Source organism: Phyllopteryx taeniolatus, chromosome 2, assembly GCF_024500385.1.
Source record: "Phyllopteryx taeniolatus isolate TA_2022b chromosome 2, UOR_Ptae_1.2, whole genome shotgun sequence".
NCBI classification, from domain to species: Eukaryota; Metazoa; Chordata; class Actinopteri; order Syngnathiformes; family Syngnathidae; genus Phyllopteryx; species Phyllopteryx taeniolatus.
In genome coordinates, this window is record NC_084503.1 from 6,078,564 (window position 1) to 6,094,979 (window position 16,416).

Here is a 16,416-nt window from a genome sequence, read left to right on the forward strand (position 1 = left end):
GTATTTAAAAACAACCAAATTCAAGCATAATATATACAGAAAACACCGCACGTATTGTAGCGTCTGTGTACACGTGTGTGTGTCTTTAAGAGGCCCGTTGGGGTAGCACGCGAGTGTCTGGCCGCGAGCTGTGGCCGACAGCAGCTTCTGTGTGAGTGTGCTAACTGTGTTTGTTTTTTACCGTTCACTAAACACCATCCATCCAGTTTCTATCGTATCGTCGATCCCAGCCGACTTTGGTTGAGAGGCGAGACTGCTCGACTGCTCGTCAGCCCATTCATTGTCTTCAATGAACTTAACGTGCAAGATTTTTGACTTTGGGAGGAAACCAGAATATCCAGAAAAAAAAAACCCCACCAAGCATTAGGAGAACTTGTAAACTCCACACGGGAAGAACAGAGTACCATGAAGAAGCTCAAAACCGTGAAGCAGATATGCTAACCCCTAGACCACCAGGTCTATGCAGGTTGCATACAAAGGACTGATGCGTGTTCATTGGCAGTCTTGCTTTGCAGGTGACAAGGCACTCACCCTCAGGGAAGGTGCTTTGGTAGACCACAGGGCTCCACGGGCTGGACAGCTGCTCAATATGGAGCCGGATAGCAAATTCGTACTTGGTGTTGGGCTGCAGATTCCGTACTAAAAGGCTTTGCTCATTCCTGATTGGGAAAAAAAAGTAACCCCGCCCCCCCCCGATGAATCTATGGACACAAGGCTCCTCACGTATGGCGAACAAGCTCTTACGTCTGCAGGTAGAGCACCAGGGAGGCGTTCTGCAGGCCAACGGGGTTGCAGCGGACAGTGTAGTTGATCGCGTGGGCGGAGGTGAAGGCTGGTCTGCCCCACTCAAGCAAGATGGATGACGAACCGTTGGCCTTGGCATGCACGTTATGAGGAGGTGGCGGAGGCGGCACCAGGCGATCCCGAACGGCTGAGAAACGACGTCGGGGCACATAATTAGTCATATCGCGGCTGCTATATCGTGGATTTTTGAGCAATCATTTTGATGGGTTTTGTGCCACAACGTGCCATACAGCATGTGTTGTTGCTTCGGGTGTGTTAGTAGTTGCTACGTTTAGAAGCACTGTAACATCGATGCTAATTTCCATCAGCCCGTCTATGGCATCTCAGATTACATTTTTTTGTTGTCCTGTTCGGCCGTTAGGTCAAGCAGAATGGAAAATCTGTATCCCTTTTATGCCGAAACAGTTTTACCGTGTCACAGCGGAGTTTTGAAGCTTCCGCTGTGCTATTATAGTTGAAGGTTGATTGACAATCAGTCGAACAGAAAAAAGTTTCGAGAAGGGAGAAAGAAACAAAGACAAAAGACAAAGCACTAACTGTAAACAGGATGAGAGAAGTCAAACACGACATGATCTTATTGTGCAGTATGCAGGAGCAAGGTCGCGAACCCGGCTGTACAACTGCAGTGTGGTGGCATCAATTACGTAAATGATAAACGTGTACAGGACGAGAGTATAAGTGAGGGGATGCACAAGCGATTTGCATATTCATGAGTTATTTGTTTACAGTAAGTGCGTGACCCCCCCACCCAGTGAAAGAGTCCTAGGGGTGTGTTTTTGGTGTTTCAAATGGTGTTTCAGAAGGTTCAATTCTCTTTTTTATGCGTCGGCTTAACAGTAAACCTCAACAGTTTGAAGCAGGCACGCTTTGCCTCTTCTTTGGAGCACTGTGCGACATTTTGATTTTGAAAGAGCGAGTGCATGTTAGGGCTGCAAAATTAGTCACATTTTTATCATGATCATAATTTTGGCTGCTACGATTAAGTTAAACCCGATCGTCATTTAACACGCCGGCTGTGCGGCTCCACTAGTCAGCCGCCAGGGGGCGAATCCATATTTAAGTGGTGTGTAATAATAGAACAATCAAGAAGAGTTCATAAAAGGAAAGTCAGAAGTCAGAGCAAAAAACGAAATTGTTGCATGTATATATTTTTTCCAGTGTCGTGTCTTTCATTTGTATACTCACAGACACATCCGGGGGTGCTGATAGTCTGGTCTGCCTGGTAGCCATCTCCAACCGCGTTGTACGCCAGAAGATTCACATGGTATTTCTTCCTTGGGTCTGCAATTAAAGTGAACGGAGAGGAACGCCGGCTCAACATCAGTCGGTGTGGAATTTCAGTTGCGATCGTCGACAAAGATTTCGGTATGTCGACACTGAGGATTAATAGTGCCTATCCGAACTGTGTGGGCACGGGGTCAATGTGGGCTTTGGATGTGATGGTGTGGCGAGTGTGACAGTGATCTCGATGGGGCAGATGCTCTCCCTAGAAGACTCTGACTCGATCCGTCACCCTGACAAAAGAAGGTCCTTTCTCCAGCCCGGCCCAGGTCAGGGTCTGCTGCTCCACGATTTAGGGGGTTAAGGGGTGGCGACAAGGGAGGACATTTGTGGCAGTCTTATAAATGAGGATATAAAATAACATCACATTAAAAGCGCATCCGCCAAACTATTCGAAGTAGGTTCCAGTCGGCGTAAAAAAATGGAAAAAAAATAAAATCTTAAAGGCTTTATTGTGAAATTTCAGCAAGGGATAAAAAAAATAAAATAATGACGTACAAACATCCCACTGGCGCTACAATAGCTGAGCAAGTCAAAATGTTTTCTAAAACAATAATAGTGTGCAACTCTATTTTTTTCACACCTTCACTTAAAATAAAATAGCATACTTTAAGTCATTTTTCAAAAAAATCAACAATCAAGAAATGAGTTGCCTCTATTCAACCTTTGTGGATGAACACGACCTGCATGACTGAGAATTTACAGGAAAAAAACATTTTTAGCAAGCACATAAGGCTTTTTTAATTGATATTGTGAAATGGAGTGATTAGGCTAATAATAGATGGCTTTCTTCAAACAGGGCCATGAAAAAATACCTTAGATTAGGTACAGCTGCATCCAGAAACAATAGCGTGTGCCTTGGCCACTGGGGGGCGGTATAAGATACAGGTATACAGATATTCGACACAGGGAGCAGGTCCTCAGGAAGTCACCATCCATCCAGTTTCTTTACCGCTTATCCTCACTAGGGAGGAGCCCATCCCAGAGTCGGGGTACACCCTGAACCGGTCGCCAGCCAATCGCAGGGCATCAGTAAGTCACAGTAATATGAATTGTTCTTCACTGATGCTCATTGTGAGTCGAGTTCAATGTCACCAAACAGTGCTCGTATCTCAAGTTTTTGCTCACAAGTCAAATCAAAATCAGCTGAACCACGGCTTGTATTTCGAAGAAGTTTGTCAGGTCACTCTTATCTCGAGGCAAATGTGGGACCAGGTCATTGCTTTGCAAGTCTCAAGTCTTTGCCCTGAGTCCCAAGTCCATAAAGGCAAGTTCGGAGTCAAATCTCAAATCAAGGCACGCGAGTCCCGAGTCAAGTCGCAAGTCTTACAATTTCAGTCTCGAGTCCTTTCGAGTCATTTTAGCAAACCAAATAAAAATGTATTTTACTATACATAATATTTAAAGGGTAATTAATACGTATATATTTACTGCATTGATATGTTTGATATATTTTAAAATCCAAATGTATTTTATTTATCAAAACAAATTTGATAAACAAGTGCATAATAATAATAATCAAGTATAAGGATAATATACATTTTTGCTTGGTTAAAGAGCAATTATGGATACAAAAGAGAAAATGAGACTTAACGATGAACAACCAGTTAGTTTCCTCTTTTAGATAATCAACAGTATTTTTCTTAAATTCATAGTGTGTATATAGCAGGCAACTGCATTTTCTTGTTTCATTTCTAACGAGACAATGTCAAACACAAATATGAACAGATTTCAGTTTGAAATGGGGCATTTCTTGTGAGTATCAAAAGCACATGGCATTCGTTGAAAAAAGAGGAACACAATTTTGTCATCTTGTTACGGAGGTATTAGTTTATCCAACTGTGGTATCTCAGTCGGGACACCAGAGGGCGCTACGTGAAAATAGGACGTCAAAAAGAGGCAAAGAAAAGGACACGAAGAAGTATGTCGTTTCATGTCGAATAGACGCTAGCTGTGTGCTGACGTGGTAAAGAAAGTGAATAAAAAAAAGCAATTGGAGCACAAGACAGATTGTTGATCACACGACACCGTAATATCCAGGAAGCCCAGATAGCGCACGGTAACTATTTGCGTGTTCCTTCACAAAAGCTAGCCGCTAATCCTCACCAAAACGAGCATACGTGACCTCAAGCTGCACCATTCCTACAATGCAATGTGATTGGTTTTTTTCTTCTTGCAATAAATAATGTCCTGATTGTTGTCGTTTCTGTACATGTTAACAGCGGTTCTTGGAATATATACCTTATTTATTTGGGATTTATGTTGTATTGTCATATCATAGCTATTGCTATAGAAAGAGAAAGCTACAGCGTGTTGGTTTCAAAGTAGCTCAATTGGTTGAAATCCAAGTGAAGTGAAGTGAAGTGAAGTGACAAGTCATTTCTGTTCAAAGCCGAGTCGAGTTGAAAGACTTTGAACATATTGTCCAGTCTGAAGTCGTCAAATTCATGACTCGAGTGCACACCTCTCTGTCTCAAGGTAACCTGTACTACGCGTATACAAATAAAGCTAATGTAACCAGTATAGTAAACAACTTTTGGGCAGGTGTTTTAATGAGACTGCTTCCTTCAGAAGTGCATTATCGTCAGAAACACCAGAGAAGAAGTTGTGTGCACGTGGGTGGAGCTTGTTTAGGAGGCCTGAGGAGTTTCACTGGAGCCAGACCAAGGCCAGGAGGTCAGCTTGAGATAAAACTCGGCAAAACTCAGGTCACGGGTGTGGAACATGAGAAGAATTCCCCTAAATTTGCCATCGTCAAGTCTCTGTTTGAGCAGACATATTTTCATGCCGAGCTCAAGTATTTGACACCTCAGTGTTCATCTCGGAAGACAATCATATGGCGTGCATCTCAATGCAAAGGACCCGGCGTAATTATGCCACACAGGATCTCTGAGCGGGTCGGGGGAGCAGGAGTCGTAAGCTGTGACATCTGGGCCGTGACCTTTGACACGGAATCCGGGCAAGCTAAATCCTGCAGAAGGAGGGGATATAGGGCTCTTTTGGAAGGGGGGTGGGGAGGATCAAGCACAGGAAGTGAGTGGAAAAACGGGGGAATTGATCATTTTCCTTCCCCAATAAACAGGGATAAACCAAATAGCCACATTTTGGGGGGGGGGGGGGGGGGGCAAGAATATGTTGTATGCAACCCCGCGAGTCTAAAGCTGGTATTCAGATTAATATTGCCTTCGCGGAATAAGAATTCAAGAGATAAATTCATCCATTTTCACCGATCTCAGGGGGCCGCCATGTTGGGCAATATCGCCCTCTGTTGTTGCTTTGCGAACATCACGCCCAAAACCCGGAAATCGGGATATTGGGCTCGCCGTCCGCGTACGCTGCGATAACTAGCAGAAGTACGGCTTGATAAGATGCTGGTTTGAACAATATTCGAGCAAGTTTGGGATCAAACCACCACGTCAGCCTGTAGTTCTGCTAATTATCGCAGCGTACACGCCCACGGGGAGCTTATACAAGCGGAGCATAAAGTTTGGAAATTCTTCATCGCAAACAAATTGTGTTCTTGGAATACTGTACTCTTCAGTCCATAGACATTCCTTGAGTGAAGAACTTTCCTGTGCTTCCCACTGGTGTAAATCTCTCACAGCTCCACTTCCGTAAATCATGGCGTTTGTATTAAAGGGCATATTCGAGCCATCAGTGCTCAGTCTTTTCTTTTCTTTTCTTTTCTTTTCTTTTTTTTAACTGCAGAAAATGCAGATCCCATTGGCCTCGGAGGTTTTGTTTTGCGCCATGAAAGGCCCCCCCCAGGCCGTAAGCAAGCCTGACCTGAACGGGGGGCCGTAAATGTCAACTCCCCACATGAGTCCACACCCCGGCATCTATCATCCCGTCCCCCATATCGCCACTCTCACCCACACACACAAAACAAACACAAATGCCAGCACAAAATGATCCCTAAAGTAAGGAGCAGAATAACATGTATAATATGGTGGATGATGTGTTGTTGTTAGACACGAATGTGCAGTGCACGCAGTGCTGCCTGGTGCCACAAGGTACGAGTTATTTGAGCTCTTCTCACGGGCCAGGCAAAGGACACGGTCCACACACACATAGGAGGAAAAGGTCAGACCTCTTACACCCGAGCGGAACCTCAGGAACGCATTCCTGTCCCTCCCAATGCGCTTTCAATCATTTGGGATTGTCAAACTCGACTTTGCCGGACCGCTCCGAACGCTAAATCGGCAGCATCCGCTCCGGTCACGGCTGAGCGTTCAGAAATCAATATGATGGACAACAGAGGAGAACAACAGATGTATTGGAAATGCTATTTACGCTACAAGAATATACAAATTCTAAAGATGTTCCGGTCACCAAGAAAACGAACAGGCAGCATTTGCTCGCTGCATGTCTGCTTACATTACAACCACAATACAGAGAGGAACCTCACAAGACGAGTCTGAGTGCTCAATAAAGGAAAGCCGACTGTGGAATCATCTCGTCACAAAACAGCTCAATACGTGTAATCTATTGCAGCGCTACAGTATATACTGCATGGAATCTAAAACAAATGATATACAGTATGTCAGCACACTGGATCTGAATGGGATTTAGCCGTCCAATTTCAAACCGACAAAAACTCTCACCCAAAACACCTGCGCTCACTGGAAAGAAACTCACACACAACAGACGACCTTTCACTTGGGGGAAAAAAACTCTCACAAGGCAAAATAAAAGCAAATACAAATACAAACTGTAGATGCACCATGCACCTCACATGCACCAGAAAAAAAAAAAAAAAAAAAAAATACACGTTCATGCACCAAAACTCTCTCTCACACACACACACAGCCAAAAAACTCTTACGTGCATCAGAAAACTTCTCTCACGCACCCAAAAAACTCTGAGACGCCGAAAATCTTCACACACAATTAAAAACCTCTACCAAAACACACCTACCAAAATAGGTCTTGCACACCCCCCAAAAAAAAAAAAACTTTCACTCACACCGCAACCCTCACACGTCTTTTTTTTGTGTGTGACCTTTTTTGTCTAAGTGAGAGCAGAAAACTGTGTGTGAAAGCAAACTCAAATCTGAAAATGCTGATGCTGATTTTGGCTGCAAGCCTTTCAACCTTTCAACGTTTCAACGTGAAGGGCGCTCCAGAATTCCACTGCACGGAGGATGCCTCTGAGCAATGCTATCGCAATTGGACACTAATCACCATGAAAACAAGCTGGTAAAAACTGTAAAAGCCGTTAATGGGAAGTCCCTCCAGCGGGACTTTCACTAGCACAGCTTGTGATGTTGCCTCGCAGGAGGTTTTCAACGTCCGTCACCACAAACAACCCACAAGATAAAAAGATTCCAAAAAAAAAAAAAAAAAATGTAGAAAATTGTAGAGTTTTATTGCCACATTTTTTTATTTTTTATTTTTTTTACCTTTACGTGAGTATTTTTGAAAAGAAGAAATGGCACTTGCATTGAGCTACACTCTGTTCACTGCTTTTAGAATTCAATTATTATTATTTTTGGGGGATAAATGTATTATTGGTATTAGATGCTTCGGCTTGTCGGAGAGAGAAAAGAACAGCTCTAGAACTTCAGTGCTGTTTCATGAGTGTAAACAATGAATGTTGATTTAAGACAATTTCTTGTGCCAGAATTGGACCTAATTCGTGTCATTTTGCCAAGATTCCATTTATTATAGTTTCAGTTCAAGGGATATTGTTGTGCAATATCTGAATTTGCACATTCGCACTTTATAGTTTTTGTCTATTTGACTTTCATCCCCGCCCAAAATAATACAACAGAAGTCACTCACCAGTTACTCAGCATTTCCGTAGTTGTATTTTTCACGGTATACTTATCACTCTTACTCAAGTAATTATTTGGAAGACTATTTTTGACTTCTACTCGACACATGAAGTAACAGTACTCTTACTCGGGAACAATTTGTGGCGCCTCTGTACTATTGACGAGTAACATTCATTAGGGTAACAAGACGCAGAGTTGAATATTATTACATGCGTGTATGCTGGCATTATATTTAAATTGTCATGGACAAACAACAAAATACAGATTTGTTATTTTCATTTGAACTCTAAGAGAGAGAGAGAGAGAGAGAGAAAAAAGCCCGGTTGGTATGTGGAAAGTTGGCGCTAATATTTGAGCAACGGAGTGCGGCTATGCCCATCTGGGTGTGTTAAATGAACTTTGAAAAAGTCAAACACGGTCTCATGAAGGTGCATTTCAAAAGTCTTCTTTCAATGGATTGAATCCAATAGTTCCGTTCTCTTTAGCGCACGTAAACACGCCGATTGTTTGGCGTCCGGCTCGGCCGGCGAGGGGCTGCGTTGCATTGAAGCATCGGCCAATAAACAAGCTTTGTGACTCTGGAAGCCAAACACAATGAGAGTCTTTGATGTCAGCAAAAACTGCTCACAGCGGCCATAAAACACCCAGTAAATCTGCCTCCTCAAAATGCCACCAAGACGCGCCTTTGGCAAAGGGGAAACTTTGTTGTGACGTGACGTGACCGAGGTTCACAGCGGCTTAATGATTATCGGCAACTCTTTCCACACCGTGAATTCGTGATTCAAAGCATTCGGGGAGCCGTCCAACATCAAGTGACGAGATTACATTAGATTGTCATATGAGACTGGACAGATGTTTTACATTTTAACTTGCTTACATTGATGAAAATGAGCCGTAAGGCTTGCTTGCAGGAATATCTTAGAACCAAAGAACTAAATCCAATGTGTGAAGCAGCTTGCTTTTTCACCATAAGTCATTTATAGTGCCTACTCGTCTCTCTTTCGGATGCTGTAGAAGTATCACACGGCCTGATTTACAAGTCAGCTGCTGGCCACCTGGTTGACCCCCTCCGGCCACAGATGGTCAGTTGTCCACTGCATTGCGTGAGACTCCCCCCCCCCCCAAAAAAAAGCCAGAATGAATGTGAGCGACCTCAAGGGCCAGATGAGCTGCAATGTGCTCCCAAACACTATACAGCAGCTGCTGAAAAGACACACACACACGCACGCGCAGTCCGGCATGGAAGTGGCTTGCGGGTTGTGGTGCTGTTCTGTTCTGCTTGACAACACACGAAACCTTTGAAAACGTATCAGTCATAAAACTGGAGGAAAATCCAGCCAGCCAGAATATTAGGTACGCTGGCACGATCTAGGACTCGTCGAACAGCTGTATCAAAATGACAGACAATAAAGGTCCATCAGTAGTAGCTCTAAAGTTGACCCGATAATGCCTAACTTTCAGTACGGCGTGGTGCAGTTTTAGACTACTGCAAACATTAAGTGACAGTGTCAATCAAAAGCAACTATTATCTCTGCAAAGGCTGAACTTTTTGAGCGAGTTTGAACCAAATCAAGTCAGCCAGTCGACTTTACCACTCCGCGTCAAAGTTTAATACTTGAAGTCAACTAACCGCTAATTACGTGTTTTTGCATATTGTCTTCCGATCGGCCAATTTACAAAGGACTTCTGACTCTCCCGCTTGCTGCTGTCGCCAGACTATAACGTTTTGTGGAGCGGCGAAATGTTCGGCCCACAAGGCGACGCAGTCTTCATATGTCGACAAAAAGCTTGTTGAGAAAGAGCATAGCGGTTAGCCTCGCTAACTTTGGCTATCCCAATCGCCGCTAGTTTTAAAAGATTCGGTTCCCTCGGGACCGGTGGCGAGGAATGAGCGCACCTCCAGATTGTCGTCAACATGTTACGTCCGGTAATGCGCGGACGACAACTGGGAGCTAGCGAGAACTTTTTTCATCGTAGAAGTTGTATGATACAACACGGATGAACATCGGGGCACTTGAGTTGCTTTACGACACTGATGTCAGCATATGGAAAATATCTGACCAAAAACTTGCAAAATATGAAACCGAAACAATTCAACCGAGAAATGCTTCGTTTTGTTTTTTTTTGTTTTTTTTTAGCCTCAGAAAGTTTTTAGTTTCAGAAAGAATAAACTGAGCAGAAGTCTTGAATCTTCGCTCAGCTCCCTGGTCCCTCGTCAAGTAGATCCGAGTCATTTTATTTGTGCTAATCAAGAGACATTCGTACGCTCCGTTGTATTTTGTCCTGATATTGGAACTGATCTTTTGTTGTGTTCATTTGTACTTCGTTTTCTTGGCGTTGGATGCTAGCAATCTGCAAATTAAGTACAGCACCCATCTGAAACCATCTCAGCGACACCGTTTTAAATGATTTACCTTAGAATGTATTTTTCCGTCCAGGGGTACAGCACTATTACGGCACTTACCAATTTCCAGAGTCAGAGTGCCCAATATTCAGTGCCCCAAAATACAATATTAGCGATATTTCAGTGCCAACTCACCGAGGCCTCCGATAGTGTGCGAGTGATCCGAGGCACGCAGCCGAAGCGGGACACTCTCAGACCGGCTCTCCTCGTGGTAGAAGAGTTTGTAGCCTTGCACGCTGGCCGAATTTCTCTGTGCCAGCCGCCAGCGCGCCAAAATTGTGGTGCAGTTCAAGGGCTCCAAATCCAGCTCAGGAGAAAGTGGAACTGTGGGGGGGGGGGGGGGAGAATGTAAATGTTGGACGAACAGTCATGTGAAAAGCCGTTTGAAGCATTTATTCGATATCCTTGATAACCTCGTTTAAGGTGCATGTATATTAGTAGAACAACTCCATGTTTCTAGTGAGGCAAAACTACTAGTTGTGTCCAGGAGCTTCGCCGTGTTACTAGTTCAAGAGTAAGCTTTAATTGCATAACAGGCAAGTGTGGGGAAACAAACATGACAGTGCACTCGAGTTGTTCTCCTGGTGCACAGACTTGTTTTACTGGTAGACCTCAAGCTGGATATCAAGGCTAGCGAGTAAACGCTCAAACGACTTTCCATACAGTGGGACAATCACTTTTCCTCCACGGGAAGCGGTTTCTAGTCGGAGGAGTCGTCTTTGAAAAGCGATGTTTACCGGCCGCTTCACACTTAATACACAGCAGGCACGACCTCCCTGGCGACAGAGGGAGCGATTTCACACGCTCTTATTTTACGGATGAAGATGACTGTTAGCAGACGCCCGAATGTCAACAAAAGACACACAACAAATACGATGCCACGACCGCCCCCTACCTCAAAGATTCTAAACGGCCATCTTCTCTCTCCCACCGGCGTGGCTCCCTTTATGACCCATGACTGACAGCACAGGGCAAAGGTCACCGAGTAACAAACGCACTGCCTTAACAAGATTATTGGCAAACCTCTCCAAGCAGTTAGACAGAACAGAGAGATTCAGCTTTGCTTTAAATGCAGTGATGCCTTGACTTAAGAGTTAAAGTCCTTTCAAGACGATGCTCCTAACTCAAATCACTCGGCTCTCAAACCAACTTTCCCCATTGAAATGAATGGAAATGCCGTTAAACTGCTCCATTCCTCACAAAAACAAGAAAAGTAGCAGGCAATCTAAAGTATTGCACTGTATAAAAACATACAGCTATAACACAACAACAGAAAGTGTAAAGAATGTAAGCGTTTGTGCATCATGATTTCATGCTTTAATTCAATACGCCTACTTCTGCTATGCACGTCTCGGCCACTAGTGGGCACTCTAGTTCAGACATAGATCAAATGCACTGAGATTTGATGGTTAAACGCGAAGAAAACTTTCACAGAGGATAAAGAATAAATGCCTGTAAGTAATGCTTTTGTGGTCTACAAATGTGCATTTCTTTTTTGATGCAAAAAAAGAGAAAAAGAAATATGCGGCGCTGAAAGGGTAACTCCTGCGGCATCGATGCTAGTTTCGCTAGCCCATGTAGGACAATTCGCATTGCGTATGCACGAAGCAAAAATACAAAAAAAAGTTGATTTCTCTTTTGTTCTATGCTTAGTTTTACAGCGAACTTCAACTGTGAAAATTTCATTTGCACTTCACCTTCACTGAACTTAATTGTCCAAAAACCTGCAAGTCCAGGTACCACTGTACTTGGAGTAAATACATTTTGGGGGATTTTTATGTGGCTACGTTTACCTTGCGCACCGGATGCCTTCGGGGTGCGGTGGGAGGTCCAGGCCGACTGCTCGCCCCACCCAACGCCGGTGGCGGCAGCGATTCGCAGGAGGTAGACGGTGTCAGGCTGCAGGTTTTCTATCAGGTACTTTGTCTTTTCTCCCGGCAGCTCGAGCTGAGAGACCGAGTTCTCGGCGCCGGTTCGGTACGACAAACGGTAGGCGGAGACTCGGCCGCGGCTCAGCTTGTCAGGGAGGGCTCGCCACGACACCTGGATGTCGGTGGGGCTACGGCTGGTGAGGCTGAGCTCGGGGCCGCGGAGGGGAACTATGAACGGACAAGACAGGAGAGAAATACATCTACTTTTATTACCGATATGTATCTGAAGATCTCATTTGTCTCTATGCATTTATTTGCATTATACTGTACACTTGAATTGAGTATCAATGTTTCTGCGTTTGGACTTTTACGCCCAACATTTGAAAACAGACATCTGTACTAGGTGAGGTGTATTTTCTTAAGTGGATATGATGATGTCATTCAGTTATTTTTTTGCTTCTTTTGCTATGTTTTGCCCATGCAAGACATCCTGTCAGAATTGAGCTCGCAGCAAAGCTGTGTACAGTGATTTGTTCTTTTTTTTTTTTTTCCACTACGAGCACAATGCAGGTTGAAAAAAAGTACACAAAAACTATTTTGTGTACAGAGATTTTTTTGTACATAGTGTAATTGACAGTAAAAAAATATTTTTTACCTTTCAGAGTCTGTACTTAAGTGTTTTTTTCTCTACTGGTACAGTAGAGAGTGTGAGCACTTTTGCCTCCTCGGATTTGTATTATAGCCTATACTACTTCCAACTGGACTTGAAATTAGGTCCATAGAAGAGTATGCCAAAGCTATAGGTGGCGCTCTAACTAATAACCATAAGATTTTACAAGTCTGAAGAAAGTAATTTCTGGGAAAAGCATGGTAACAAATATGGCAAGTTGGGGATAAGGGGAATCATATATGACGGGGTGTTATTAGTGAATGAAACATGAGCATTTTTCTGGTCGTTTTTTTTGTTTTAAAGTGAAATTTCAGTGTTATTTTCAAAACTGTTATTTTCATGTAGAAATATATAAAATCCATGTTTTTTTTTTTTTTTATGTTGCTGTGGACACAGCCTCAAAGTAACGTCATGTTCACCAGAGGCAGCCATCGACACGAAAATGAATCCAGGAGAAGCTCGGCCGTAAATGAGCTTGTGGACACAATCGGAGAAAAACACGAACACAGGCATGGGGACATTGGACTTCCCCTTTACGTCAGCAACAACGATACTCATCAACTGTAATAAAACATCTTGGAAACAAACAAAGAGTCAACGCTGTTCTTCTGTCTCGAACATGTGACTTGAATGTTGAATGTTGCAAGCGCACGATTGTCAAATTCCTTACCATCCTCGAGTGTGTGCTGGAACATGTGGTCAGACATGCGACTGGCTCCCATGGGCATGTAGGCGACCACGTAGAACGTGTAGTTGCGAGCTGGCTCCAGGTCATCGATAATATAGCGAGTCGTATCATTCCCAATCACAACTTGGTACTCCTCGTTGTTTAATCCTGGACAAATGAGTTAACTGTCAAGTGTCTCCGTTTCGCACCATTAGTGATAAATCATCAGTGTTACGTTGACCTTTGAACAATTCATCAAGAGAAAAAAGTTTGTATTCTGTATGTCCACTAAGCTGTTAAAAAAACAACCAAATAACAGTTGGACAAATCATTTTTTTTTGTTTTTTAAATGCCTCGACTAAATGGTTTAGCTGTCAAACAAATGGGCAAAATAATGGCAAAAACAGGAAGAAAAGTCCATTTTTTAAATAAAATCAAACCTCAGAGCTTTTGGGAAAACTTACTATTTTTGGACTGTTTTGCATTGTTTCATTGCTTTTCCCCCCCCCCCAATATTTGGAAATATTGCAGAAACTAGGAAAAATAACCATTGTGACTTTCTAGTCTTCATCAGCATCTGCGTACGCTGCGACAGCACATCTTTATTTGAGTACTACAATAATAAAAGTGTTATAAATCATATTAAATCATTCCTCTAAACCAAACAGGTTGAGCTGGCATCCATGGTCCTTAAAACTGATTATTTGCTTTCTTAAGGCCTGATTTACAAATAGCGGGCGGTAAATTGACTCTTAACAAATTGCACATGTGCCATATTTAAAGGAGGTTTTGCACTTCAGCTCTCATAGTTTTCACAACGGAGAATTTGGAAGAGCACTGCAAGCGCCAAATGAGGTTTGAAGGGATGGAATTGGAAGTGGAAGTGGAAGAACCAAGCAATATTACTAAGTTGATCACTTCTTTTGGGAGTGCCACAAGCCTTATACAAGTCAAGCTTTGTTTTTTTTATTTGTATTTATTTATGTATTTTTGAAACCTGTACTGTTCAGCTGCCTGGCCTTGCAGAATGGCGGATCCGTACGCCTTTGTGCTGGAACAGTTTCGCTGTGCAACAGGGGAATTTGAAAACCTTCCTCGGTTTATTTTTAAACGTTTTAATTATTTTTGATGTTTAGTCAAAATGCAGCCGGACAGAAAAGGGTTTTAGGGGACAGAGTGGACAAAAGGACTTGGGGTGGAAAACCACAGCGGAACAATAGTGAGACAGTCTAGATATTTGAACACAAGTAACATTACAACAGCTATTTGTAGATTGGGGGGTGGGGTGGGTGGGACACACACCCGGTGAGGACATGCGATAACTAACCCAGAGAACCAGATAAGAGAGGACAGAAAAGGGCAGGACAGGATGTGGGAAAATGAGCAAGGCAGTGCTACTGTCGAGCGGTGCGCTGGGATTCTTTTTTTTTTTTAGTGTCTAAACACTTGTAAGAACCTGCGAGTTGATATGCTAGTATAACCTTCCAGCACAAGTCATTCAAGTCTATATAGTGTTTCTATCAAACTTATTACCGAATGAACGGCATATAACATGCACGTTAGTCAAGTCGCGTACGGAGCTACTTAGCCGGCACATCGATGAAGGGTGACTTCTCGTTTTGTCAAAGCTGATACGGCATGACTCCTTGTGACTGGCTCCAAGTCAGCCCTTGGATCATTCAGAAAGTCCTAAATTGCATTGCTCAATAGATATGTCCCAATAAATTGGGTTTCTGGCATTTACACGTGCCTGCGCTACATGGGACCACTTCGCGTATAGGGTTAGCACTTCTCTTTCGCCAGCACAATTAGTCTTATGTCTGATAAATCACATTGTGCATGCTTTTTTTTTGGTCCTGTTCGGCTGTTAGGTCAAGCCTAATGCGGGATCCGTATCCGTAAAAGTAAATCGTTATACATCTAGAACAATGAAACATTAGATATGAGTGTTGTATGGGGCAGTAGTGCTACACCCTGCGAGGGAAGGCCAGGACAGGACAAGACAGGACAGGAGAAGAAGCATGCCGCACGCATATTCAGGAGTTATTTGTTCACAATAAGTGAGTGGCCCCACACCCAGCGAAAAAGTCCCAGGGGTGTGTGCCTGCGGACACGTGCAAGTGAATTGACACCGTTCCGCACGCACAAAGACTGACAAAGTGTCTTGTAATTGCTGTGGCCGGGGACCCCATCCAATCAATCGAGGGGCGGGATAAGGCCCGGGAGTCCACCTGATAGCAGCCCGGCGGACGGGACACGTCCCAGGGCGGTCCGCCGGCCCCACGACAAGCGGCCACCCCGGGGGAGGCCGCAGGGACCCGACGCCGGCCGCCCAGATTCCGCATCTCAGATCTGATGAACAAATTACTTTTAAAAAGTTTTGTCCTTCCACTGAATGCCTCTTTCAATCCTTTGTGAAAAGACTACCAAAGTCTGCTCCCCCTTCCATTCCACACCCTGTGACTGGCTTCCATTTGTACATTTGAACACTCAAGCACGCAGGCTAATTCGTTTCTCCTTTATAGAGACTCTATTTAGTGCTAGCGCTTGCAGCCTGACTGTGTGCTGCAATGACAGCTATTCTCGCAGCCTGTGGAGACGTCAGTGCATCCAAATCACAATACACATGACACATGCCTGGAATTGAACAATAACCACTTTTTGACTTATTCATCTCCTACAAGATCCAGCAGGTGTTCCTTTTTCCCCCAGTTGGATTCTGTACATTTCACGTCAATGGAATTATAATGAAGTGCAAGTTTTTGTGAAGGTGCAACATTGTTCCACTGTGACTCTTGCTGTCAATAGCAAGAGTTCCCAGGAAGGCTTCAAGTCATTTCTGCTGCCACACTGCAATCCTTGGGAGTTGTTGAATCGTTTTCTCGGCCCCGGGTTCTTGAAACTCCACTGGACTCTCCTCTAAAAGGGGGTCTAATCCTGTTT

At 43.8% G+C, this 16,416-nt stretch overlaps 1 protein-coding gene across 4 annotated transcripts in view; it reads right to left on the reverse strand.

Annotated features, from left to right (window-relative positions):
• Positions 1 to 16,416, reverse strand: part of LOC133469439 (protogenin A-like) — a 38,421-nt gene that overhangs the window by 7,532 nt on the left and 14,473 nt on the right. For all 4 annotated transcript variants that reach the window (XM_061756557.1, XM_061756528.1, XM_061756549.1 and 1 more), the window contains exons 8-13: positions 13,477 to 13,641; positions 12,059 to 12,364; positions 10,401 to 10,589; positions 1,990 to 2,085; positions 745 to 931; positions 532 to 659 (exon numbers count right to left, since the gene is read on the reverse strand). In XM_061756557.1, the coding sequence (XP_061612541.1) occupies positions 532 to 659; positions 745 to 931; positions 1,990 to 2,085; positions 10,401 to 10,589; positions 12,059 to 12,364; positions 13,477 to 13,641 (1,071 nt within the window). The remainder of the gene's footprint in view (positions 1 to 531; positions 660 to 744; positions 932 to 1,989; positions 2,086 to 10,400; positions 10,590 to 12,058; positions 12,365 to 13,476; positions 13,642 to 16,416) is intronic.